The sequence below is a fragment of the Lolium rigidum genome, chromosome 2 (assembly GCF_022539505.1).
Source record: "Lolium rigidum isolate FL_2022 chromosome 2, APGP_CSIRO_Lrig_0.1, whole genome shotgun sequence".
Lineage (NCBI taxonomy): Eukaryota > Viridiplantae > Streptophyta > Magnoliopsida > Poales > Poaceae > Lolium > Lolium rigidum.
Window position 1 is genome coordinate 167,278,649 of NC_061509.1, and position 25,406 is coordinate 167,304,054.

The following is a 25,406-nucleotide window of genomic DNA, read 5'->3' on the forward strand; positions in this document are numbered from 1 at the left end:
GCGGCGAGTTAATGCCGTCGCCTCGGTTTCATGCGCGCCTACCGCTATTTATCGCCGAACTACCCCGGCTGCCCCGCATTCACCTCCTCGCTCGTCTTCCCCCAAATCATCCCCGAACTCGAAGGAACCAGCAATGGCGAACGACGGTGCGGCCAACAACGGCTTCGGCCGCCGCTCTATCCACCAATGGGAGGGGAGACTCCTGCACGCGGCGGGCTACCCTGCGCCGCCGGACTTCCGCGCGCCGGGAGGCTGGAGGCCGAGCGCGAGCGGCGTGCCGATCCCGCCGCCGCCAACGGGTGGCGGCGCACTCGAAGCGGCGATCGAGGAGGTGCGCGTCACTCTCAGTGACGAGCAGCGCACGGATCCGCGCTTCTTCCCTGACAACCACGAAGCGTGGATCGCGTTCTTCCGGCGAAGGTACGAACGCGAACTCGCCGCTTACGACGGCCCTCCTCCTCCTCCGGCAAGGAACAACGCCGCCGGCCGCCGCCGATGGTGGAGCGCGCCCAACCGCACCCTCGAGAATGTGCTCGCGCACATCGAGGACGGGAACTCCCCTGTCCTGGGGGATGCCGCCGCCGGTGGCGGCTACCGTGTCGCGCCGGCACGGTAGTTCCCGGATACCGAGGAGGATGGCGCCGTCCTCTTTGTCGTCGGGCTCGAGATCGGCGTCTAGGTCCGGCGGGTCGACGCCGGCCACCGTCAAGAAGGAGTGGCCGTCTCCGGCCACCGTGAAGAAGGAGCCGACGTCTCCACCGCCGACCGAGAGGCGCAGCAGCCAGCCGCGCTCGTCATCCGCGACCAGCCCTCCTCGCCGCGCGGGCGGAAGAGGAAGACGGCGAAGAATGAGGCCGCCGCGGCCGCCGCCAACCAGCTCGCCGAGGAGGAGGCGAATCGCGCGGAGGACGCTGCGGTGGCGGAGGCGATCGCCGGGTCGCTGAAGGACCTGGTGCCCGCCGACAACAGCCTCCCCATCGACGCCGCGCTGGAGTGGTCCAGGCGCGACTGGGAGCGCTAGGAGGCGGAGCAGCAGCGGCGGATGTTGGATCTGGCCGCCGCGCGACAACTCGCCGCCCGCGCCGCCGCACCGCCGTCCTCGCGGAACGCCGCGCCCAGGGAGGTGATCAAGCTCGAGGAGAGCAGCGACGACGACATCTACCGGCCGTCGCCTCCACGCGCCGGCGACGCTGGCCAGGGCACGAGCCGCTGGTACGAGGCGCCGCTGCCCCAGGACGACGCCGGCTCCAGCGACGACGACGACGACGGCGGCGACTACACGACCTTCTACCACCATTTCGGCATGTAGGAGGCCGCTTTTAGTTTTAGTATTAGTTTGCCAATCGCCGAATTCAAATATATGTACGAATTCGGCCTATTTATGTACGAACTCGCCTCTATATGTTAAATATCATTAAATTTTGCTTATGTTTGAACGAATCCGCCTATTTTGTCTGAATTCGTCGTATTACGTTGCATCCATCCTGGGCTCGCGGCTGGGAAAATGGGCCTCCCCACGCCAAATCTTCCTCCAATCCGGACGAAAATTTCGCCGGATTTGGGCGTGGGGAGCCCAAACGAGTGGGGATGCTCTTATACACTTAAACACTATTGAGTTTCATCCGGTCAAGCCTGACCAATCTTTACTGAACACTTACCCAAATGAATTAACCTGATGCATAAATATTGATACTCTGATGAACTTTCTAAGCTTGTTGTAGTACATTTAACTGTCAACATATTATTCTCAAAACAAATTGACGAGATTATTCAAAATTCTGCAAGGAGTAGGGAGCATGCGCCCATGAATCGAGTTTCGATGGCAAATTAACGACTTGTACCTCTTAGTTGCATTGATCGGACGATAGGCACGCGAGGGCATCGGTAAAGCACCTCTGGAACGCCTTCATGCCAGCCGGCGGCAAACTGATGCCCATTTCTAAACCGGTGCCCAAGGCGCCGCACTCCGCCACCGCCACCGCCCCGGTTCTCGCCACGGACACAATCTCCACCTTCACCGGCCGGCCGAACCCGAAGTCGAGGCTGTACACTAGAAATCTTGGCGATCCCGCCACCGATAGAACCCCGGTAGGTGCCACCTCTTTTATGCGCTCCATCAGCGTTTCCCACTCCGGCGCCGCCACTGCTTTCTCGATGCCCGCTGCTATCACCGCGCACGCCGTCAAGAGGCTGCTCGCGCCAGCCAAGGCGAGTTCCTTCTTGGGCGCTGTGCAGATGGCTGGGCCAATGCAGTTGCCCAAGTACGCCGTTGGGACGGGCGGCTTCGACCACCGCCGGTGGTCGACGGCCAGTGAGAAGTAGGTCTCCTCGGCCCCGAAGCCACCTGCTTTGAGCGCGCTCCCCGCTTTGGCACGAAAGTGGCAGCACCATATGAACCCCAAGGCGGCGACAAGAGATGAGCACCTCGGTGGCGGCTGACCTCGCCCCACGGCCTGGCCGGCGACCGCGTCTTTGATGCTCTGCAGTTGGCCCCCAGAGAGCGTGAACGTGGCCATGAGCTGGTCCGTGGGCAGCTTGACGACGGACTCCAGTTCTTTGCTGCTTATCATGTTTTTCGCGTAGTGGTCGTAGAGGCCCTGGTGGTCCCCGATGAGCGCCCGGTCGATGACAGGAGGCGCTGGAAGCTCCGCTCCGGCGCAGGTGGCCGCCCAGGTGTGTAGGAAGTTGGTGGATCCCGCGCCGTCGCAGGCGGCGTGCTGCAATGTGACGCCGAGAGCGAGGCCCCGGCGTTGACGCAGCACGGTGGCCTGCACGGCGAGAAGCGCCCCGCCGCCAGGCAGGCGCGGGACGAGCTGTGCGATATCAGCGACCTGCCTAGGCTCGTGCGACGCCAGGTCGGCGCCGTCGTATTCCGCGACCGTGAAGGGGACGCCATCTCCAGGAGCGTAGAAGATGTCATGGCGGGTGGAGGCGGCTCCGGGGGTGAGGCGGACGTTGCCGGCCAGTGGGAAGAAGGCGCGGAGAGCTGTGGAAAGCGAGCCCTTCAGGTTGGAGAGGAGCCTGGGGAGGTCGGCGTCTGGAGCGAGGCGGTAGAAGAAGACGCGCTCGACGGGCGGGAAGCCGAGCCACCACACGTCGTAGAAGGTGAGAGGGATGGAGGACTGCGGCAGCGCGGGGCCGGAAGGCGTGACGGTGGTGGTGTCGAGGATGCGGAGGCAGGGAAAAGCCATGGCGTTGTTGGACTGTGGGATCTGTGGTCTTCTCGGTCCTCGGAGACGATGAGTAGCTACTCAGAGCTGAGGAGTGGGGAGGACAGATAAACAGACTGATCAAAGTATTTTACTCAGCTGTCTCAGGAGCTATGTATCATTTGTGATTCGATTGGGTCGATTTGATTCGATTGGATCCGATTGGATTCGATTGGATTCGACTAATTAAGTTGCATTTTTGCGTGCCTAGAATCTTATGCTTACAAATGTTGACCAACCCAGATTTGAGTGGGACGTATACCTGGGCATGGGAAGCCCGGCCCGAACGGCCCGACCCGACCCGGCCCGAAAATCCCGGGCCGGGCCGGGCTTTTTCTCTCTATCGGGCCGGGCTCGGGCCAACATTCTTCAGCCCGTAACTAAATCGGGCCGGGCTCGGGCCACAGAAAAAGCAAATTACCACTAGATCGGGCCGGGCCGCCGGGCCAGCCCGAATAAAATCGGGCTTTTCGGGCCGCGGGCCGGGCTCGGGCCGAAATTTGCTGAAAGTCGGTCGGGCCGGGCCGGGCTCGGGCCAAGGATTTCCCGTCGGGCTTTTTTCGGGCCAGCCCGAAGCCCGGCCCGGCCCGAGAAATGCCCAGGAAGAGTGGGACGTGCCGCGTCGGCCGTCTGATAATTTGCCTAGTTAGGGCTTGTTTGGTTACAGAAATCCCGGCGGGTTCCCGGCTTTTTTTCCGGGGAAATTTTGCCCCTAGTCCGGAGGTGGGGAAAATAATCCCGGGGGTTTGCTCCTGTTTCTGCTTAATCCCGACCGGGAATATTTACCCGGGGAAATTTGGCCCGGACAGCCAAACAAGTCCTTAAGGGACAAAATATGGATGATCTGACTTGTGTCTTCTGCAATGAAAATGAAACTAGTACACATTAATTCGTTCTTTAACTGTGTAGTTGCTAAAGCTATTTGAAAAGAGATTTTACATGTGACTAGGCTAGGTTCACCCCAGGTTTCATTAGAAGCTTTGGCTAGTTTGTGGGAGCATAACAAAACTTATGATGCTTAATATGATTAATGTTGTTGTCTTATGGAGTATATGTCTCACCAGGAATGACATGTGTTTTAATCGTTTCCCATGGTTGGGCTGGCGAAAAACGGCTTACTTCTTTGCTCAGTGAAATGTTTTGCTGTAGGGAACATAAAAAGAAAATTTGAGAATGAACGTGATTTCGCTGGAGGTCTTAGCTCATGCTCCACCACTCCTGTTGTGGCGGATCCTGGTTGATGCCTATAAAGAAGCTGTTGATAACTGATGAGGTGAAGCCGATAAACATGTGTTGTGCTGAGGGTGAGGCTCTCAAGATTGCAGCCCTGGATCTAGCAAGGACCCTGTCAGCCAATGACTTGATGATGGTTGGTGATGGTGAGCAGTTCAAGATCGTGAATAGAGTGTAATTCATCTTCTGCAAGTGGTTGAAATTTTAGGTGCCAGGGTAGCTTGTCTTGTGATCTGAAACATCTGTGTTTTGGAGGTGTTGTGGGGGTGTTTCCTGGTGCTGTAATGATACTTCTTCCCCCCGGGTATGGTGTGAGTATTTGTAAAAACCTGGAATATTGTGGGATGGTTTAATGGAAATGGAACCGATGCGAGGCCCTTTCATCTAAAAAAATAATTTGCCCAAAATCTGTCTTCCTTTCAAACAGCTCGGCCACTAAAAAAACTGAATTTTCCAGTACTGCAGGCCAAAAACCGATCTCTAGCAGACTCTCTATTTTAAAAAAATTAGGCACAACCAAAAAAGACTCTCATTGCGCTGCAAATTAAGGTGCCGGATACAGGACTATCAAAAGCAGAAGCAGAACAACATTTGTCCCACCGATAGTATTCATCTCAATCGTATTTGAAATACGTGACTGCCAATTAAGACAAGCATTTCTCTGTCTAGCACTATAATTTGCAATACAAGTTTGAAGAAACAGCTAGAAAGAGGCATGTAAGAGGATATAGAAACGAGTCCTGATTCTTTTTATGTGGCAAAACAGTGAAAGGCAGAAGCATGTTAACCCGGTGTAGAGCACCACGATGGTCCATACAAGCGGGTGGGAGAGATGAAGCTTCATCCCTCTCTTTTTTCGATCGACGCCCTCTCACTCAACCCATGATGCATGTCGGCGTCAGTTGAATTTGATGGGATTCACCGGCGAAGACACAATGGTCCGTACAAGTAGGTGGGAGGAAGATTCATTCCTCTCTTTTTTCCGCCTATAGCCCTCTTCCCCAACCAAAGTCGATTCGAATTTGATGGGAGTTCTTATCATGACCACCATCAGCAACTGTGGCAAAGATAAGAAATGTAAGCACGAATGATTCGCTGTAGCATTTCAAGATTTATTTCTACCAGTGCAAGAAACTGCCATTTTCCTAGTTAGTTAAAAAGAGAAGAGCTATCTAGTTAATATACGAAAAACAGCACAAAAACCTTTACAAACGGACCAAAGTGAACTACTCACAAAACAAGAAAACCTCACGCCAGTTAAGAAGATGGCCATCACAATTATAGGAGAAAAAAAAGGAGCGGTAAGCTCTGCCAAAAACAAAGCACATCAACCACACTTCTTAGTTCATGCATGTGCGGCTCGCACATGGCACAACATAGCAAATCTCAAATGGAAAGCAGAGAAGAGTAAAAAGTTTCCACGCTTTCTGTGGTTTGTGCTATGGATCCTGCTTGTTCTTCCAATACACGATGATAACTCTTTTGTGTTGTAAACTAAATAGTGCCATAATGTTATGCAACATGATAATGTCATTTTTATTTTTAAATAATTAAAATCCAAATCTAGATCCGTGAGGACTTGAAACTACGCGGCTGGATTGTACATCCAGCTCCCTAAACATGTCAGGGAGGTTCACTTCTCCTTCACAATAGCATTTGACGATATGAAGCTTACAAGGAGCTCGACCTCCAAGAAGGTAGAAAAAAAAAGCAACTGGCTGTGAGGAAATCTGCCTCAGAAGCTCCGGGTGCTGATACAATTTTCTGAAGCTTAAATTGTAAGTCTCGTTTGTTCGCTGTGAGAAACTGCCTCCTAACGTAGCCAGTGGGTGTCCACGGCTTTTGAAAGTGTCAATACAAGCAGAGCTGGTATAAGTTGCCAGGAAAGCTAGAAACACTATAAATGTGCCTTGAAATCACCAACACAGCAAGTTTTAGTGCTAAGATAGAACTTCGTCGCATTTCAAGAGCTAATAGCGATGGACACTGCAGGGGGCGAGGATCGGAAACCCAACTCATGGGTGTGGATAACCAGGGGGGTCCCATGGTCCAGCACCATAGCGGTTCTCCGTGTAGGTATAGCCACCATCATAGTTGCCTTGCAAGCCCATCCCAGGAGTTGCCATAGGTAGTCCATAAGCTCCATGGCCGCTGAAACCTAAAATTAATTCATGTTATATGGGTATAAAACCACAACTGATTCACTAACTGAGGAAACGAGACATACTAGGTGCCCTTCTCTTCTCAAGCTCAGCCCTAAGCTTCTCAGACTCCTGAGCCATAGTTACAAGATCATTCTCCACTGCCTGCACCCGGGCCATCAGCTCTGGCTTTGCATTCTTCTCATAGTCAAGAGCCGCCCTACAGTGATATCAATAATTAGCTGTTTTTTCCACTAAAATAAAAGGGGGAATGGCTTCAGAATACTAAAAATATACGTCTCATCTAAGCCACCAACTTAGACTTCACATTTAAAAGAAGCAGCATCCTGCATCTAGCCGTAGCACGCACACAAACCAGAATGTTTCAATACCTAGCATGGATTAGTTCCTGCCGCAGACTATCACGTTCAGCTATCATGGCAGGTATGCGCTGGCTTTCAGAGTTCTGATGCTCAAGCTCCTTTGTTAGACCCTGCACCTTTGCAGTCAACTCTTGCCTCAAAGACTGCAGTGTACTTGCTTCAGACCGTAGCTGCAAGGCATCTTGCCTAAGAGGTTCTAAAGAGCGTAGCTCAGCTTCCAGCTTCAGATTCCTTTGAGTTAGCTCCCTCGATTCAAGTTCTTTCTCTGCACGGAGCTTAGGTATAGCCTGGCTCAAGGAATTGAGATCTTCTTTCAACCGAGACATTGCTTGCCTGAGACCAACAATTTCATCCACCAGATTTTGGTTGCCATCACGGATTCTGCGCATCTCAGTACGGCGGCTAGAAAGCTCTCCCTCGAAGCGACGCGGTGAGATAGACCTTTCTCGTGCAAGTCGAGGAGGAGGGCCATCACGAAATCCTCGTGGTTCCTCATAGTACTGTCGACCTATGCGGTTCCTCCCTGCCATTTATAGACCTGTGAAGAATAACCAGAATGAGAGCTCGAGACCAGGGAGCTATTTATTTCAACCGCAGCAGTGGTTCGATATTGCTGAAACTGGACGTTTTACAATCTGTATTTGTCCTGTATAGTTTCTTGATTTTTCAAAAAAATAGCATCTGACATACAAGTGCACTGCAATTATCTGAACAACTGATGACAGAGTCACTCAGTCAGCCCATCTCAATTTTGAATAGTGAATTGTTGTGAACTCGGGATTAAGATTGCAAGAAACTTTATTTATGTTTCAACATTTATGGGCAGGATAGTTAACCTTCAGTTCTGAATGCAGTAATACATGATTAGCAAAAATTAAGGAAACATAACATCCACTGCTCACAACCTCAGAGGACACCAATACACAGTTTAAGGAAACTGTTAGTTGTTATCTTGAGCATGCAAGAACGACAAGGAAACATAAAAACATAGAGCTTTATTACAGGAAACACAATAACTGTGACTAAAAGATATCAGTAACTAAACTAATCATTTCGACAAATAGTTCATGAGCAAACAATCAAAAAACGTAAAATAACAAATGTATCGGTAACCTAAACTAATCATTTCAACAAATAGTTTATGAGCAAACAATAAAAAACGTAAAATAAAAAATGGTACCCTAGCTTGGATCAGATGATTCACGCACCCACATAATTCATAGAGATTTTTTTAATGAAAAGGAGAGGTCGTTGGCCGGATCGAAGCTCAGAAAAGTCGGCGTAGATGTCACGACTTGGCACCGTGGCGACAGGCTAATGGCAGTCCGTAGCGCCATCGGCTGGTCGCAGCATCGTTTGAAGCGATGCTGATTCGAGGATTCGCCCTTCGATGACTGGATGTATATGCCCTTCTGAGTTCCGGATGACTGTGCTGCTGCCATGGCTCTGTTGGGCTGATCTACGGGTACCACCCTTTGGTTGGCCCGAGACATTAGTGGGTCGGTCTGTTTTGTGGCTACAGTGGGCCATTAGAGAAACTCTAGAAGATATGGGGGGTCGGTTTTCTTTTCCATTCTCGAGAGTCACCGCTTGTTGCTCATCTGCCTCTTGCTCCATGTGCCCAAATTTTCTTTTAATATCAATCCATTACTTTATTAATCGGGAATGGAGTCTACATCTGACTGGATAGCCCTTGTCAAAAAATCTGGAACTACATCAAACCGAGAAGAAATTCTACTACTAAGAACATGTTTAGCACACAGATGTGCGACCCAGCTCACTCCCCTCTTTACAAAAGAGAGATTAAACCTTTGTTATGACCAACATGGATCACTGCAGTGACGGTTAATGCTTAATTTGAGAGGTCTGTGTGATTTCATGATAAATGTTATTTCTGTTTTCTCTGTGTTGATAACGAGCGCTTAATCCTGCAAGTCTTGCCTTTTTTATATAAATTGATGTTATTGATCTCTTGTGCGACCAGTGGAGGTTATGTGCACTTAAATTGTGTATTAATGTCCTCGTAGGTTGTGAGCAGTGGAGGTTATGTTTCCTTAATTTGTGCTAATCATGTACTGTATTAGTGTGTTCAGAGGTGAATGTTAACTGTCCTGTGCATAAATGTTGAAATATCAATATATGTATCACAAAGCCATGTAACACTAGGCATAAATCAAACTAGGAGTAGAGATTATGATTTCCATACCTCCAATTGGACTCAGCTGCTACTAAATCTCCAAGGAATCTGCAGTTCAAACAGATAAAAAAAATTAGGCAAAAAAATCTGATTTGAGCTGCTGGAAGGGAAGGGAAGGATTCGAATGGCAAGTGGGATCCCGGCCGAGGAAGGGCCAGGGAGAGGCCGCCGTTCACCCTCCCGTCGCCGTTCCCCTCCACCCGTCGATCTAGGGTACGGGGCGAGCGACGAAGGAAAACGGGGGGAGGACGGCCTGGAGAAGGGACGATCGAGGAAGGAGGGCGAGAGGAGGACGTCGAGGAGGAGGTCCAGGGGAGAGGGAGGGCGGGAAGGCGGCTTACCAGCGGCGCCGCCGCCTGGGTCTTCGTCGCTGACGTCGTCGGCGAAGCTCCTCCTTCGCTCGACCTCTTCTGTTCGGGTTTGACGGCCTGGAGCAATTTCTTCACGGGTAGCTCCCAATACGGCCCAATAACAGAAACTCGTTACTCCCACTAATGTACCGTTTTAAACTAAAAAATACTTATGTACCGTTTAATATTTTCAAGTACCATAAAAAATATCAAAATAGACCTGGATCGAACTAAAATATCCGAATCCACGAACTAAAAGTGAACTACTGTATATACGGACCAAAAAATGAATCTACAAAAAGCTAGAATTTCTTACATTAGTAACAAAGAGAGCAGTTTTAAAAAATGAATATTTTTAAAAACTGAACGTTTTTAAAATTGTAAACATTTTTGAAAATCCTGAACATCAACATCTTTAAGATATAAACATTTTCAAAACTTTTAAATCTCACAAAAAAATCAGCAATTAAAGAAAGGAAAAAAAAGGAAACAACAAAACCGAAGGAAACCAGCAAAACATGAAAACGGAAACTGATAAATGGGCCGGCCCAACACAAACGCCGTCGTGAGCGGAATGCAGCTCACTTTAGGGCGGCAAATAGGATTTTCGGTGGAAGCCGAGAATCTTGCGAGAAGAGCAGACACGAGCGGAAGAAATTTTGGAATTTCTCAGTTTTTCTAGGCCAAAATACCATGGACAACCAAACAAAGGAATTCAGGCCTTTAAAATCCAGATGGGAAATCCCAAGGCTAATTTTTTTTTACATCCAAAGGTAGCATGATAGGAATCTCCCAGAATCTTGTGTCAATATAAATCTCTGCAAGTTTAAGTCTCCTCACGTTTTTCAAAAGGATTCAATTTGTTGAAAGTTTACTTGCATCTCAACCATTGTGAAACCTCGTTGTTTGTCTTCTTCAAACCCTCCATATAGGCTAACAATTTGTTGATAAAAGCATCAACCAATCTATGTTGCAGATCAGAACCCGCAGCGGTCAAAGATCGTAGTTTATCTCAAATAATGAAACTTGAAACCTAAACACGCTTCTATGGTAGCAACTAGCAACATTCAGCGGGCCGTGAGTGTTCACATTTAACCCAGCCCCCGACTTCAGCGGTTTCCACGCTTATACCTTGTTTATTTCTCTCGTATTTTTCTTTCCAATGGGTATGAGGATGAAAGGGGATTTGGTGTTCACACAATCCTCTCAAATACCCTTCCCCAAAAATACACTAGTATGATGGAGAGTTTTCAATTTAAGCAAAAAATGTGAGGATAAAAGGGGATGGGAGGAGATATCTTGGGATTATTTCGTCCAAAACTGGAGAAGTAAACGAACTAGTGGGAATTTTCCTAGATACAAAATAATCCCCTCCCATCCCCTAAATACACTAGAAGTAAATAAAGCCTTATGCTGGAGGTTTCTATTTCACCGCAACGATCGGAAGCTCCAGGGCTTACATATGTTCTTCAACAATCTTCATCGATCTTGCCAGCAGGTATGTTTGCTCCACATGTACAAGTTGTTCCAGCTGCGCCAAATACTCCACATTACATACACATCGAGAGTTGCATCAAGCAACCCAGGACAACTCTTGTCTAGGTTCGACGATGTAATTTGGGTACTTCTAAACCAAAAGTCTCAAGGGTTGCAACCCTTGACATGATCCTACGTAGTCTTCCCAAAAGTACGAGCTCAGATTTTACCTGTGCGGGAAAATGCTGCACTTCTACCACGTAGGTCACGACGTATCAGAACGCTACTTAGTTGGTGAGGCAAAGCTTGACTGCTCAGTCTAGTACCCAAACTTTCTCCTCAATACGCTGGTGACTTGGTTGGTGCGTGTTGGGCTGCTGATGATGACCATGTGTGGAATTTGATGCTGCTGGCTCCTGGTGTTGGGCGATTACTGTCCTTCTACCTTAATCAAACCTCTTACTGATCGCGTACAACGGAAAGAAGACATCCATGCTGCAATACCGAAGCCAGGTCGGTATGGTTATTATCTGCTGGCCAACTATGATCAAACCAACATAGTATTAGTGGCAACACTTTTTAATCAATTCAACAGAATCATGTTAAGTTTAACCATTTGAATATTATAGTAGTGTCCCTACTATTAATTTGCAGCTAGCCCTGCTTTTCCATGCCAAAACTCTATTACTTTGCTTTTCACTTTGATACCGCAGTGCCTTTTCCAGCGTTGAACAAGAATACCATGAACAAAAAATTTCTATAGAGGATATTGTTGAGATCTGATATGCGAGAAAATACTAATATCAGCCGCATTTCAATTGTCAAACGTTATGCTCAGGAAACATAGCTAGATACACTATTTCCCAGCAGATGAAATGTTGTTTCTGGATATGTTGAAGGTCTAGATATTTTATGGGTAGGTCATTTTGTTGGTGCATTTTCTGCTGTGCGTATGCTTAATGATGCCATGCATGGACATATTTTGTTGACCTGCCAAATAAACATAGTAGAATTCCGTCTAAATTGATTGTCTGTTCTGCAACCTTTACATGCTCCTAAATTGCATCTGATCAAGCGTGCTTGTGACAACTCTATATTTTTCTTTTGAGGGGATAGCTAGGCTTGTTGTTCTATGGAAGAGTTTCTTTGATCTGCCAAAGTTTAAACATTGTGTCAAGGACGAAAGAGGGGTGAGCGAGAATTGATTTCTTTTCTTTTCTTGCATGAATAGAAACCACACACCCTTATATTTTACAACTTTACTAAATTAGGACAATTGTTTGATCGATATCTCCACTTTTTAGTTATTCTGTGGCAACACACGGGCATTCAGCTAGTCTTACATAATCTTTGTTCTTGGCCGTATGTAGTTCACTCCACCATGTGATAGTTAATGAGCTTGTGGAGCTTAATATGGTGACGCAGATGGAGCATGCGCTGTCATAATCGCTACCTAGGTGACTCCACACTGCACATTCTAAGTGTTAGTCGTGAATACCTAAGTTTTTTCTCCAACTGCTAATTGACTGGTGAGAAGAATGATATTTTCAGCAAGGTTTTAATACACAAGTGAACATTTCTTTTATATTAAAGACCAGATATTACCCAAAACAATACCTTTCCTTTTGGAAACTTGGTTAGCAAGTAAGAAAACCTCCTCACGGGCCTGTGGTAACGATGTGCAACCGAAAAAGCTTAACTGGCACTAGCAGCCCCTAGCGTGTTACTTCAAAACCTAACAGTGGTGTCCGCGTATTGAACTACACTGTTACTACCAAATTCTCTTTTTTTCTCTTTAGTAATAACCATCAAAATCATCAACCAGTCATACGTGATAAGGTTACCCAATAATTTTCTTCCTCAATAATGACCCTTAGAATGTGTATGATAGATCAATCACATCAGGTACACATCAAAAGGCATGGGATTAGGTTATAAAAGGTAGGCCAGAGAAATACATCATGAGATATAATGCACCAAACTTGAATGTAAGTGGCTCCAACAAAGACCTAATTTCTTTAGATGGTCTGGCCCATTTAAGCTTACTATGCCTTAGATGTGACGGCCCATTTAATATGTAGTAGGCCTTGGGTCATCTATCACAAAAAATCTCAACCAGATGATGGCGTTGCCGGCCAGCTAACAGCTGTTGTCACGTGGCAGGTGGCATGGCGTCAGAAATCAATCTACCACAGACCAAAAAAAATGTGGTTAATGACCACTCATCCACCATGGACAGAAAGATCTGTAGTAGATTTTTACGGGATGCAATAGCAGTCATGAGTGGCATTTCGTCCCGAATGATTCTTTAAGCAGGAAAATAAAACCCTTTAACCACGGATTGGGCCATGGATAATAACAACTTTTTTTGTAGTGACTTGTACCGAACACAAACTTTGTCTTGTCTTGTCTAGCTAAGCATCTTAGTTGTAGAAATCAAATTGGGGTGGCGGGGGGGGGGGGAGGAGGGTGCTATTAGATTGGTGAACATTTCTATGTTGAAGACCGAATATTACCTAAAAGAGTACTCTCAACTTGGTTAACAAGCAAGAGAACCTCCTCATAAGCATATATACATGTATCTGTGTGATAACGATGTGCAGCCGAAAACACTTCACTGACTCTCACCCGTTATTGTGACTTGCTATCCCGTTCCCGTTTGCCCTCTTCATCTTCGTATCTAAAATGGTGTGGGTGGCGATACACGCGACCCCCACCACAACCACACGTACATAGTACACGCCATAGGGCGATGCACACCCAAATGACAGGGCGTCAGTCAGTGCAAGGTCCCGATCGGCGCCACACACGCCTTGTCGTTGATGTTGGTCTTGTGTGTGACTCACTGACTCTGACGAGGGGAGCAGTCGAGCAGACACCGATCGAGATCGAATAGTGCATATCTGTGGGGACCCCAGACTAACTGTCCGAAATACCCTGTTATGTATACAGTTCACGATCCCATGATCAGTGCGCCGTGAACACATAACCGAACTGATATCAAATTACATCATCCATTACAAAACGGAATAAGAAAATTACAATGAGGTTACATGAGCAATCTTTACATAATAGCCTTGAAGGGCCTAATCTAATCATCAGAGTCGCGGAATCACTTCAATAAGCGTAGAGCCCAAGTCATCTGCTATAACCCTACAGGCAACTGACTGGGAAGGCGTTCCTAGCTCGTATAGACGTCGTCAACTCCTTCTTCTTCTGGTCGAAATCCTCCAAGTCTGGCCAAGTAAATAGCCAGGGACAAAGCCGTGAGTACATTGGAATTGTACTCGCAAACCATCAAGAAGGTGATAACAATTCTAACTAGAGAAGACAAGAGGAAGAGCTAATTTCTCTTGTGGAACTAGCATGAAGAAGAGAATAGTTTCTCTTGTGGATATAGCATGTAGAAGAGAAGAGATGTTTTTGGTGGAGATAGCATCCAACTTCTCAATCGAAGAGGGACACTTCAAGAGTTTATCTAAGACATCTCTATATCTTTATTGAAGAAGATTCTTCAAAAGAGGAACTACAACATAAAACACTAGGAAAGGTAAACCCATTTTGTTTCCTTTCCGACCATCTCCATATGGTCACCACAACTTTCCAATACCATCCCGGTACTCCAAAACAAAGTCCTTTTCTTTCTTTGCTCAAAACATTTTCGTAAAACCAAAACACATCAGGCTAAGCAACAGCCATTCCAACCGCCCATGACCGCGGACGCGGCTATTCGAATAGATTTAACTATGCAGAGTTTGCACACTTTCCCCACAACTATCCGGATACCTATCGTGTGGGCATCATCCCCGCATAACGACATATGCCACGATGGATACCCGGACATAACCTTTCGCCCATTCGCCTTAACACGAGGTCCTACCCTATGGAGTATGTACTTCCCCGGCACTGTGGCAGCTCACCTCCTTTTGAGCGTGGCTCCACCGCCAAGCCAGGAGACCCATAGTGTCTTCCGGACGGGTCAGTGATACGTCTCCGACGTATCGATAATTTCTTATGTTCCATGCCACATTATTGATGATATCTACATGTTTTATACACTTTATATGTCGTATTTATGCATTTTCCGGCACTAACCTATTAACGAGATGCCGAAGAGCCAGTTGATGTTTTCTGCTGTTTTTGGTTTCAGAAATCCTAGTAAAGAAATATTCTCAGAATTGGACGAAATCAACGCCTAGGGTCCTATTTTTGCACGAAGCTTCCAGAAGTCCGAAGGGGAAAGGTGTGGTGACCCGGCATACCACTGCATGGTGTAGTATGCAAGTCTGATATAACACCAATGAAACACCGTTCCACTAGTATTATATCGCTCAGAGTGGTACAACAGAAACATATGCGGGTCCAAGGCATGTCTATAGAATTACATACAGACTCTGTTACATAAGATCAGCACAGCCTCCTACTTTACAATGAGGTAAATCTGCAAATAAACTCCAGGAGAACGACTCGTAGTCTAATCCTAACACGAACTCTATTTGTAGAGTATTTAACTAGCTACAGAGGCTATGAATAGATTCTAGCTAAATAGGAGCTAAGTTTAGGAGACTAGTTCCTTTCTATTGCTAAGCTAAGTTTTATACTTGTTGAATGTGGTATCTGACTCCTCTGACAGGGTCCTATCTCTTGAAGTAGTTGTTGACTCCTCGTTCTTCGAGTTGCACTGTAGATCCTCCTTCGATGCCTCCATATCTAAGCAGGGGATTTAAGAGTGGGATGAGTACGAGCGTACTCAACAAGTTCATTATAGGAAAGAGGTGTTTAATGCACTAGCTACGGCATTAGACCAAAAGTCTAATACCAATGCAGGTTTTCATAATCATTTCTTCAAGAGGTTGCTTTTATTCGGAAGAACTATGTCCGTCAGCCTTCACCGGTTTACTAGAACTTCATGGAGCTCCTTTCCGGCCGCGTTGCAGTTCCTTATCCCGGAACAGGGAGTGACAGGTCACGGTTCATTACACTCTGCAGAGGTGTGTTGCTTTACCCATAAGAGATCTTAACCTTGGTGCCAACCGGGAATGACCCGTCCACACTTGCTATGGTGTGAGGCCCGGTATAAGGTCTAGCCAATCATGTTCATCCGCTACCTCGAACACCCACCCTTTGTTGCATGCCCCGACCCTGGGTCCTCGCCGGTCCCATTATTCCCGTAATTTCAGGGTGGACCCCGACCACGACGGACGGTCCGGGATTGAACCAAACTCCTTCGCCGGTAGCTGCAACCCATCATAGACCACATTACCGTGGGGAATTAGAAGGGATCCCCACCCACCAATTGTTCATAGCGGCAAGAACCGTCTACGGTAAGCAACAGCTATACCGTGGGGAATTAGAAGGGGCTCCCCACCCACCAATTGCTCCGCAAGATACAACCGTCTACGGTAAGCGCATCCGTTGATGAACGAGAGGTGGAAACACTTTTGACTACTCCGTCCCACTCCGGATCTTATGGTTAACACGGGTATTACGGCACAAGAATCATCGGCGACATTTGTTGTTTAATCCTAGATGGATATAAACCCGTGCAATGGAACCTCCACCATATCAACACAATCCATGGTTCCATTGCCCACCACATAGTCATATTCATAGTTATGAAAGTAGTGGTTTTGATTTTTGTGCAATAGTGATAACCATAATACTTTGCAAGTAATTTGATAAAAATACTCAAATGACATGAGCAAGTGATGAACTTGCCTTTCTTGACTGCAAGACTATGCAGGCAAGGTCTCCGATACGTAGTAACTCCAAATTCTGAAATAGCATCATCGTCCGGTAAGGACGATGTTTAAAAGATTGGCAAGAATGCAATAATGCATAATTATGAGATGCAATCGCTCTAAGCGTGACCTAACCCCGATGATTTAGGATCAGTGAGTTGTAATGATTGGTTTAGGGTGTGTTGCACTTTTAGAGTGATTCACATACAAGGTTCTTATTCAGGTGTGATTTACTTGGTATTATCAACGGGTAGATGATAAAGCATAATAATCAATTGAGCACACAAAGAATGACAATTGGCATGATGTTATCAAGTAAAGAACAGTGGTCGAGTTTAGTACTAAATGGCATGGTTAATGATTGATTATCATATACTTTAAAAGAATAACTTTTAAAGAACATGTACTTTGATAAAGAACAAGTATGATAATTAGGTTTGTGGGGTTCTATGGTTAACTATGGTTCCAATTGGTTTTGGAGTAGATATTAGATGGATCCAAACAAGGTTGGATTCATCAATACCAGATGGAGTTATGCCTAGGCATCCTAAGTAATTAATTACACATGGGTGCTATTAAGATTGGTTTATCTAGCTAGTGATAGCTGGCTAGGGTTTATAGGTTCTTATAAGCAGGGTTGAAGATGATTTCTTATTTTCTTCAAAAGAATAACTTTTGAAGAACATACTTCTTATATAATAAGAAGTATAACAATTAAGGTTGAGGTTGTCTAGGTTTTGTTATTGGATTCACTAAGTAAGGAATGGTGGTTTCCTAAGTAGGATGTTTAATAATTATCTTACACTAATAGGGTTTAGTGGGCATGGTATATAATAATAAATATTGGGTATAGATGATATAGGAACTCATCACAATGGTGTGATGCTAGTTAAGGTTAATTAAAGGTTGGTATCTCGGAAGATAGGAACTAGGGTTGGTCCTATTTGATCAGCTAGGTTTGATTAAGATGAACACATGGAATGCTAATCTCCTAGTAATAGGGTTCCTATATTTTATGTGAACATGGTAAGCATTTAGCTGCTAATTATGGATCTATAACTACTAATGAAGTAACATGATCACATGTTACCTAGGGTTTATGTTAGGGAATAATTTAGGGTTCATATGAAGTAGGGGAGCTAAGGTTCCTAATTGTATTAGGGTTTTAGGGTTACACATGAAATGATGAGTTCCTAGTTTTCTACCATATGGAACTAGGGTTTCTTAATCACCATATAGTTCTATGATTAATAACTTCAATTTAAAGTTGAAGTTATTAATAATTTGAGAATAAAAATAATATTGAATTTGGCATTTTATTATTTTAGATAATTAATAATTAGGTAATTATTATTTAGGGTTTTAAATCCTCCTAATAAGGATTTAATAAGTTAATAGAAAAGGAAAATTAATTTTAATGTTTTCCTTATTTACTTACTGGTTTTTATTTATTTTATGAATTTTTCCTAATTATTGAATTTTAATTGAATTTAGAATTAAAATTAAAGGCTTAAATAACAAGTATTAAATAATTGAATTTTGATTAAAAATAAATATTCCATTTTATATTTTTATTAGATGGAGTTTTCTTTTCTAAGAATTTTAATATCTTATTTACATTTTTCTGACTTAATTTGAATTTTCTAGATTTGTTTGAAGTTGCAGCAATTTTCTGGATTTAAATTTAAAAGGAAATAACTAAACACACCCGGTGACTCTACCCACACAGTCATTGACTGGTGGGGCTAAGCCACGCTGGCTGCCACATGGTGCTGATGTGGCAACCATGTGCATCACCGGCGGCCAGTGGTGGTCGCCGCCGGCGAGTCTGGGTTCGCGTGGGGTTGTGCTTAGGCTCAATCGAACGAGGGCTTCAAGACGAGCAGACTGGTGGTGGCGCCGCCCCCCAATGGTCGCCGGAGCGACGGCGGCGGTGATGCCCGACGGCGGCGCTCACGATCGATCGGTGCTACGACGATGCAACGGAAATTAGGGGGAGCTAAGGTGCTCGGGAGACTCGGTGGCTCACCGCGAGCCGAGTGGAGGCGACGACATGGTCGGAGGAGCTCTAGTTCGCCGAATCGACCGCTCCGGCCATCGGAGGAACGAGCTCGACGTCGCCACTCTGGAGCTTCTCAGCTCGATTCCTTCCGTAGGCTGGGTATATCGAGGGTGGTGGTGACGATGGTGACCACGCCGAGGCTCGGGGAAGCTTCCTTCGCCGGCGATAATGGTGAAGTGGTGCGGCAGGGTTCCGGCTTGGGAACGAAATTTGAGCCAGAGAGAAAAGAATTTGGGCTAGGGTTCGCCGTGGGGATTTATACTACGCCAGGACGCGCCTCGTCACGCCTTCGGTCGAGGAGAGGACGCCAGCGACGCGACGAAGCCGAACACGGCTTCGTGCTGTCGTCCATGCTGGAGAAGGGGATGAGGACGACGCCCCTCCGATATTTTGTAACGAACAGGTAAGTTGGGCTAGCTGGGCTGCGGGGTGGGCTGGTTCGTGGGCTGCCTGGTGGGCTATGGTGCTGGGCTACGGTGGCCCATCCGGTAAGCCTCTCTTCTCTCTTTTTCTTTGCTCTTATTTTATTTTTTTTGGTTTGTATTTTCTATTTAATTCTGATTTGCAATTTCCCTTTTGTTTTGCAGGATTTTAAATGTATGAATCCCTTTGGAGTTTACAAAGATACTATTGTAAATATAAGAGCTTTAAAATATTTCATATGTGTAGTGACACCCTTGTTTATTTAATGTTAATAGAGATTGAAAATAGGCACTTATATAGTCCTAATTGCCAATATCAATTTAGGTAATCCAAACTATTTCTCAAGAGGTTCTTCTAAGTACCTATTGATAGTTAAGTTTTTATATTTATCTTTTGTTACATTGCATTAGACAATTTACAAGGCATAGCTTAATATCAAGTTTATTATTTGAGCATATGATCTCACAACATTATTTCATGTGCTCATGGTGGTTATTGATTTGGAGAATTGTTTAAGGTTATTTTAAAGTATTATTGTCATCTTTTAAACCCTTAGTTTAATATGGTTCAGTGGATCTCATTTCTCTCATGAGACTTCTATTTATATGGAAACACTAGTTAGTTGCACCCACATGGGCATGGCTTGTGAGATATGTTAATTTGCTATCTTGTTTCATTTCGGAGTTGGTTAAATAGTTCCCTTGCTCATATCTCGAGCTTTAGCATGGTTTTAGGATTATACTAGCAATCCCCATGTGATGCACAAACTAGGGTTGAGATATAATGCTAGGTTGTAGATATGAGATGACACCATATTGCATGTGCTAGGGTTTACTCTCCCTAACCATGATAAGGTGGTTACTTGCTTAATATTTCATGTGCTTCCCTAATTACTAAGGATTTGAGAATTGGTTTTATCTTCTACCAATTAACTTCTATTATTATCCACAACTTATCATTAAGGTAACTATATTGATTATAGTTCTTTTTATAGTTAACTTTGGTCATATGGATGTATGGTTTCTCACCATATAAAGTATGGAGTTTTACTCTAAGGTTTTCTTATGTTCCTGATACGTCTCCACGTATCGATAATTTCTTGTGTTCCATGCCACATTATTGATGTTATCTACATGTTTTATGCACACTTTATATCATATTCGTGCATTTTCTGGAACTAACCTATTAACAAGATGCCGAAGTGCCAGTTGCTGTTTTCTACTGTTTTTGGTTTCAGAAATCCTAGTAAAGAAATATTCTCGGAATTGGACGAAATAAAAGCCCAGAGGCCTATTTTCTCACGAAGCTTCCAGAAGACCGAAGACGAGACGAAGAGGGGCCACGGGGGAGCCAAACCCTAGGGCGGCGCGGCCCCCCCCTTGGCCGCGTGGCCCTGTGGTGTGGGCCCCCCGTGCCGCTGATACGTCTCCAACGTATCGATAATTTCTTGTGTTCCATGCCACATTATTGATGTTATCTACATGCTTTATGCACACTTTATATCATATTCGTGCATTTTCTGGAACTAACCTATTAACAAGATGCCGAAGTGCCGATTCGTCGTTTTCTCGTCGTTTTTGGTTTCGTAAATCCTAGTAAAGAAATATTCTCGGAATTGGACGAAATAAAAGCCCGGAGGCCTATTTTCTCACGAAGCTTCCGGAAGACCGAAGACGAGACGAAGAGGGGCCACGGGGAGCCAAACCCTAGGGCGGCGCGGCCCCCCCTGGCCGCGCCGGCCCGTGGTGTGGGCCCCCCGTGCCGCCTCTTGACTTGCCCTTCCGCCTACAAATAGCCTCCGTGACGAAACCCCAGCACCGAGAGCCACGATACGGAAAACATTACCGAGACGCCGTCGCCGCCGATCCCATCTCGGGGGATCCTCGGAGATCGCCTCCGGCACCCCTGCCGGAGAGGGGATTCATCTCCGGAGGACTCTACGCCGCCATGGTCGCCCCCGGTGTGATGTGTGAGTAGTCTACCCCTGGACTATGGGTCCATAGCAGTAGCTAGATGGTTGTCTTCTCCCCATTGTGCTATCATTGTCGGATCTTGTGAGCTGCCTATCATGATCAAGATCATCTATATGTAATTCTATATGTTGCGTTTGTTGGGATCCGATGAATAGAGAATACTTGTTATGTTGATTATCAAAGTTATACATGTGTTGTTTATGATCTTGCATGCTCTCCGTTATTAGTAGATGCTCCGGCCAAGTAGATGCTTTTAACTCCAAGAGGGAGTACTTATGCTCGATAGTGGGTTCATGCCCGCATTGACACCGGGACGATGGATGAAAGTTCTAAGGTTGTGTTGTGCTCGTTGCCACTAGGGATAAAACATTGATGCTATGTCTAAGGATGTAGTTGTTGATTACATTACGCACCATACTTAATGCAATTGTCCGTTGTTTGCAACTTAATACTCGGAGGGGTTCGGATGATAACCCGAAGGTGGACTTTTTAGGCATAGATGCGGTTGGATGGCGGTCTATGTACTTTGTCGTAATGCCCAATTAAATCTCACTATACTCATCATGATATGTATGTGCATTGTCATGCTCTCTTTATTTGTCAATTGCCCAACTGTAATTTGTTCACCCAACATGCTGTTCGTCTTATGGGAGAGACACCTCTAGTGAACTCGTGGACCCCGGTCCAATTCTCTTTACTCGAAATACAATCTATCGCAATACTTGTTCTCATCGTTTTCTCTGCAAACAATCATCTTCCACACAATACGGTTAATCCTTTGTTACAGCAAGTCGGTGAGATTGACAACCTCACCGTTTCGTTGGGGCAAAGTAGTTTGGTTGTGTTGTGCAGAGTTCCACGTTGGCGCCGAATCTCCGGTGTTGCGCCGCACTACATCCCGCCGCCATCAACCTTCAACGTGCTTCTTGGCTCCTCCCGGTTCGATAAACCTTGGTTTCTTTTCGAGGGAAAACTTGCTGCTGTGCTCATCATACCTTCCTCTTGGGGTTGCCCAACGAACGTGTGAAATACACGCCATCAAGCATATTTTCTCGGCGCCGTTGCCGGGGAGATCAAGACACGCTGCAAGGGGAGTCTCCACTTCTCAATCTCTTTACTTTGTTTTTGTCTTGCTTTATTTTATTTACTACTTTGTTTGCTGCATTATATCAAAATACAAAAAAATTAGTTGCTAGTTTTACTTTATTTGCTATCTTGTTTGCTATATCGAAAACACAAAAAAAATTAGTTTACTTGCATTTACTTTACTTATTTCATCATGTTTCCTTTTGATTTTACCACAAAGAGCATACCGGTAGGACGTGGGTCTATAGTTGGGAGAAATAATATAGAAGAATTCTTCAACCATGTTAGTACCATTGAAAATTTTGAAGATAGACACGTGGTAGATCTTGCGCCTACTTATGAAATTGCTGCTGCGCATTTAGTTCGCTTGTTGGAAACTAAATTTGTTAATCTTAATCCTATAATCCAACACATGTTTTTCACACTTGGTCATATGGAAGAAGGGGAAAAGAAAGATTTTATATTAGAAACCCTTCTTAGAGAATTTGGTGGTCTAGCAAGAGAAGCTAGAAAGGTGTTTGCTAAATTTAATATGCTTGGTTCTCCTACTCATTTTGTTAGTCTCCTTGAAAAGATGGATATGGATAGAATAAGATACACTAATAATATTGATGATGGAGGGGAGATCAAAACACCAATACCATGTAAGCTCCTAGCTATGAATGATGCACTAGAAAATAATTATGCTTGGCTTGTTCCTGAAAATTTGTTTGATGAGAGTAGCACGCCTAAGACTAATGAAAAGGGAGATGCTAAAACTTATGTATCTAATATAATATGCCTGGTTGAGAAGAGCCCACACCCCGCTGTAGAAGTACCACCCTTTGATAATACTTGATACACACTTTCTGCGCCTAGCTGAAAGGCGTTAAAGAAAAGCGCTTATGGGAGACAACCCATGTTTTTACCTACAGTACTTTGTTTTTATTTTGTGTCTTGGAAGTTGTTTACTACTGTAGCAACCTCTCCTTATCTTAGTTTTGAGTTTTGTTGTGCCAAGTTAAGCCGTTGATAGAAAAGTAAGTACTAGATTTGGATTACTGCGCAGTTCCAGATTTCTTTGCTGTCACGAATCTGAGCCCACTGCCCTGCAGGAAGCTCAGAAAATTATGCCAATTTACGTGCATGATCCTCAGATATGTACGCAACTTTCATTCAATTTGAGCATTTTCATTTGAGCAAGTCTGGTGCCATTTTAAAATTCGTCAATACGAACTGTTCTGTTTTGACAGATTCTGCCTTTTATTTCGCATTGCCTCTTTCGCTATGTTGGATGAATTTCTTTGATCCACTAATGTCCAGTAGCATTATGCAATGTCCAGAAGTGTTAAGAATGATTGTGTCACCTCTGAATATGTCAATTTATATTGTGCACTAACCCTCTAATGAGTTGTTTCGAGTTTGGTGTGGAGGAAGTTTTCAAGGATCAAGAGAGGAGTATGATGCAACATGATCAAGGAGAGTGAAAGCTCTAAGCTTGGGGATGCACCCGGTGGTTCACCCCTGCATATATCAAGAAGACTCAAGCGTCTAAGCTTGGGGATGCCCAAGGCATCCCCTTCTTCATCAACAAATTATCAGGTTCCTCCCCTGAAACTACATTTTTATTCGGCCACATCTTATGTGCTTTTTCTTGGAGCGTCGGTTTGTTTTTGTTTTTGTTTTGTTTGAATAAAATGGATCCTAGCATTCACTTTATGGGAGAGATACACACTCCGCTGTAGCATATGGACAAATATGTCCTTGGTTTCTACTCATAGTATTCATGGCGAAGTTTCTCCTTCGTTAAATTGTTATATGGTTGGAATTGGAAAATGATACATGTAGTAATTGCTATAAATGTCTTGGGTAATGTGATACTTGGCAATTGTTGTGCTCATGTTTAAGCTCTTGCATCATATGCTTTGCACCCATTAATGAAGAAATACATAGAGCATGCTAAAATTTGGTTTGCATATTTGGTTTCTCTAAAGTCTAGATAATTTCTAGTATTGAGTTTGAACAACAAGGAAGACGGTGTAGAGTCTTATAATGTTTACAATATGTCTTTTATGTGAGTTTTGCTGCACCGGTTCATCCTTGTGTTTGTTTCAAATAAGCCTTGCTAGCCTAAACCTTGTATCGAGAGGGAATACTTCTCATGCATCCAAAATACTTGAGCCAACCACTATGCCATTTGTGTCCACCATACCTACCTACTACATGGTATTTTCCAGCCATTCCAAAGTAAATTGCTTGAGTGCTACCTTTAAAATTCCATCATTCACCTTTGCAATATATAGCTCATGGGACAAATAGCTTAAAAACTATTGTGGTATTGAATATGTAATTATGCACTTTATCTCTTATTAAGTTGCTTGTTGTGCGATAACCATGTTTACCGGGGAACGCCATCAACTCGTTGTTGAATTTCATGTGAGTTGCTATGCATGTTCGTCTTGTCTCGAAGTAAGGGCGATCTACACCGAGTTGAATGGTTTGAGCATGCATATTGTGAGAGAAGAACATTGGGCCGCTAACTAAAGCCATGTTCCATGGTGGAAGTTTCAGCTTTGGACAAACATCCTCAAATCTCTAATGAGAAAAGAATTAATTGTTGTTGAATGCTTAAAGCATTAAAAGAGGAGTCCATTATCTCGTTGTCTATGTTGTCCCGGTATGGATGTCTAAGTTGAGAATAATCAAAAGCGAGAAATCCAAATGCGAGCTTTCTCCTTAGACCTTTGTACGAAGCGGCATAGAGGTACCCCTTTGTGATACTTGGTTAAAGCATATGTATTGCGGTGATAATCCGGGTAGTCCAAGCTAATTAGGACAAGGTGCGAGCACTATTAGTACACTATGCATGAGGCTTGCAACTTATAAGATATAATTTACATGATGCATATGCTTTATTACTACCGTTGACAAAATTGTTTCATGTTTTCAAAATCAAAGCTCTAGCACAAATATAGCAATCGATGCTTTTCCTCTATGAGGACCATTCTTTTACTTTCAATGTTGAGTCAGTTCACCTATTTCTATCCACCTCAAGAAGCAAACACTTGTGTGAACTGTGCATTGATTCTTACATACTTGCTTATTGCACTTATTATATTACTCTATGTTGACAATATCCATGAGATATACATG

At 44.9% G+C, this 25,406-nt stretch overlaps 2 protein-coding genes across 2 annotated transcripts; both read right to left on the bottom strand.

The window, feature by feature from the left end:
* Positions 1-1,844: 1,844 nt before the first annotated feature.
* LOC124690286 (phenolic glucoside malonyltransferase 1-like) lies at positions 1,845-3,191 on the bottom strand. Its single transcript, XM_047223688.1, has one exon. It carries the CDS (start codon positions 3,189-3,191, stop codon positions 1,845-1,847), a length of 1,347 nt encoding a protein of 448 aa, XP_047079644.1.
* Positions 3,192-6,191: 3,000 nt separating this feature from the next.
* LOC124692574 (protein FLX-like 3) lies at positions 6,192-9,564 on the bottom strand. The gene is made up of 5 exons (XM_047225969.1): positions 9,505-9,564; positions 9,173-9,211; positions 6,976-7,504; positions 6,670-6,803; positions 6,192-6,600 (listed from the first exon to the last, which is right to left on the bottom strand). Exons 3-5 carry the CDS (start codon positions 7,494-7,496, stop codon positions 6,458-6,460), a joined length of 798 nt encoding a protein of 265 aa, XP_047081925.1. The 5' UTR covers positions 7,497-7,504; positions 9,173-9,211; positions 9,505-9,564; the 3' UTR covers positions 6,192-6,457.
* Between the last annotated feature and the right edge of the window lie 15,842 nt (positions 9,565-25,406).

Coding starts and splice junctions, on each gene's coding strand:
- LOC124692574 (XM_047225969.1), bottom strand. CDS start 7,496: ATGGCAGGGAGGAACCGCATAGGTCGACAGTACTATGAGGAACCACGA. Junction 6,804..6,975: donor CAGGAACTAATCCATGCTAG/GTATTGAAACAT, acceptor ATATCACTGTAG/GGCGGCTCTTGACTATGAGA. Junction 6,601..6,669: donor TGAGAAGAGAAGGGCACCTA/GTATGTCTCGTT, acceptor AATTAATTTTAG/GTTTCAGCGGCCATGGAGCT.
- LOC124690286 (XM_047223688.1), bottom strand. CDS start 3,191: ATGGCTTTTCCCTGCCTCCGCATCCTCGACACCACCACCGTCACGCCT.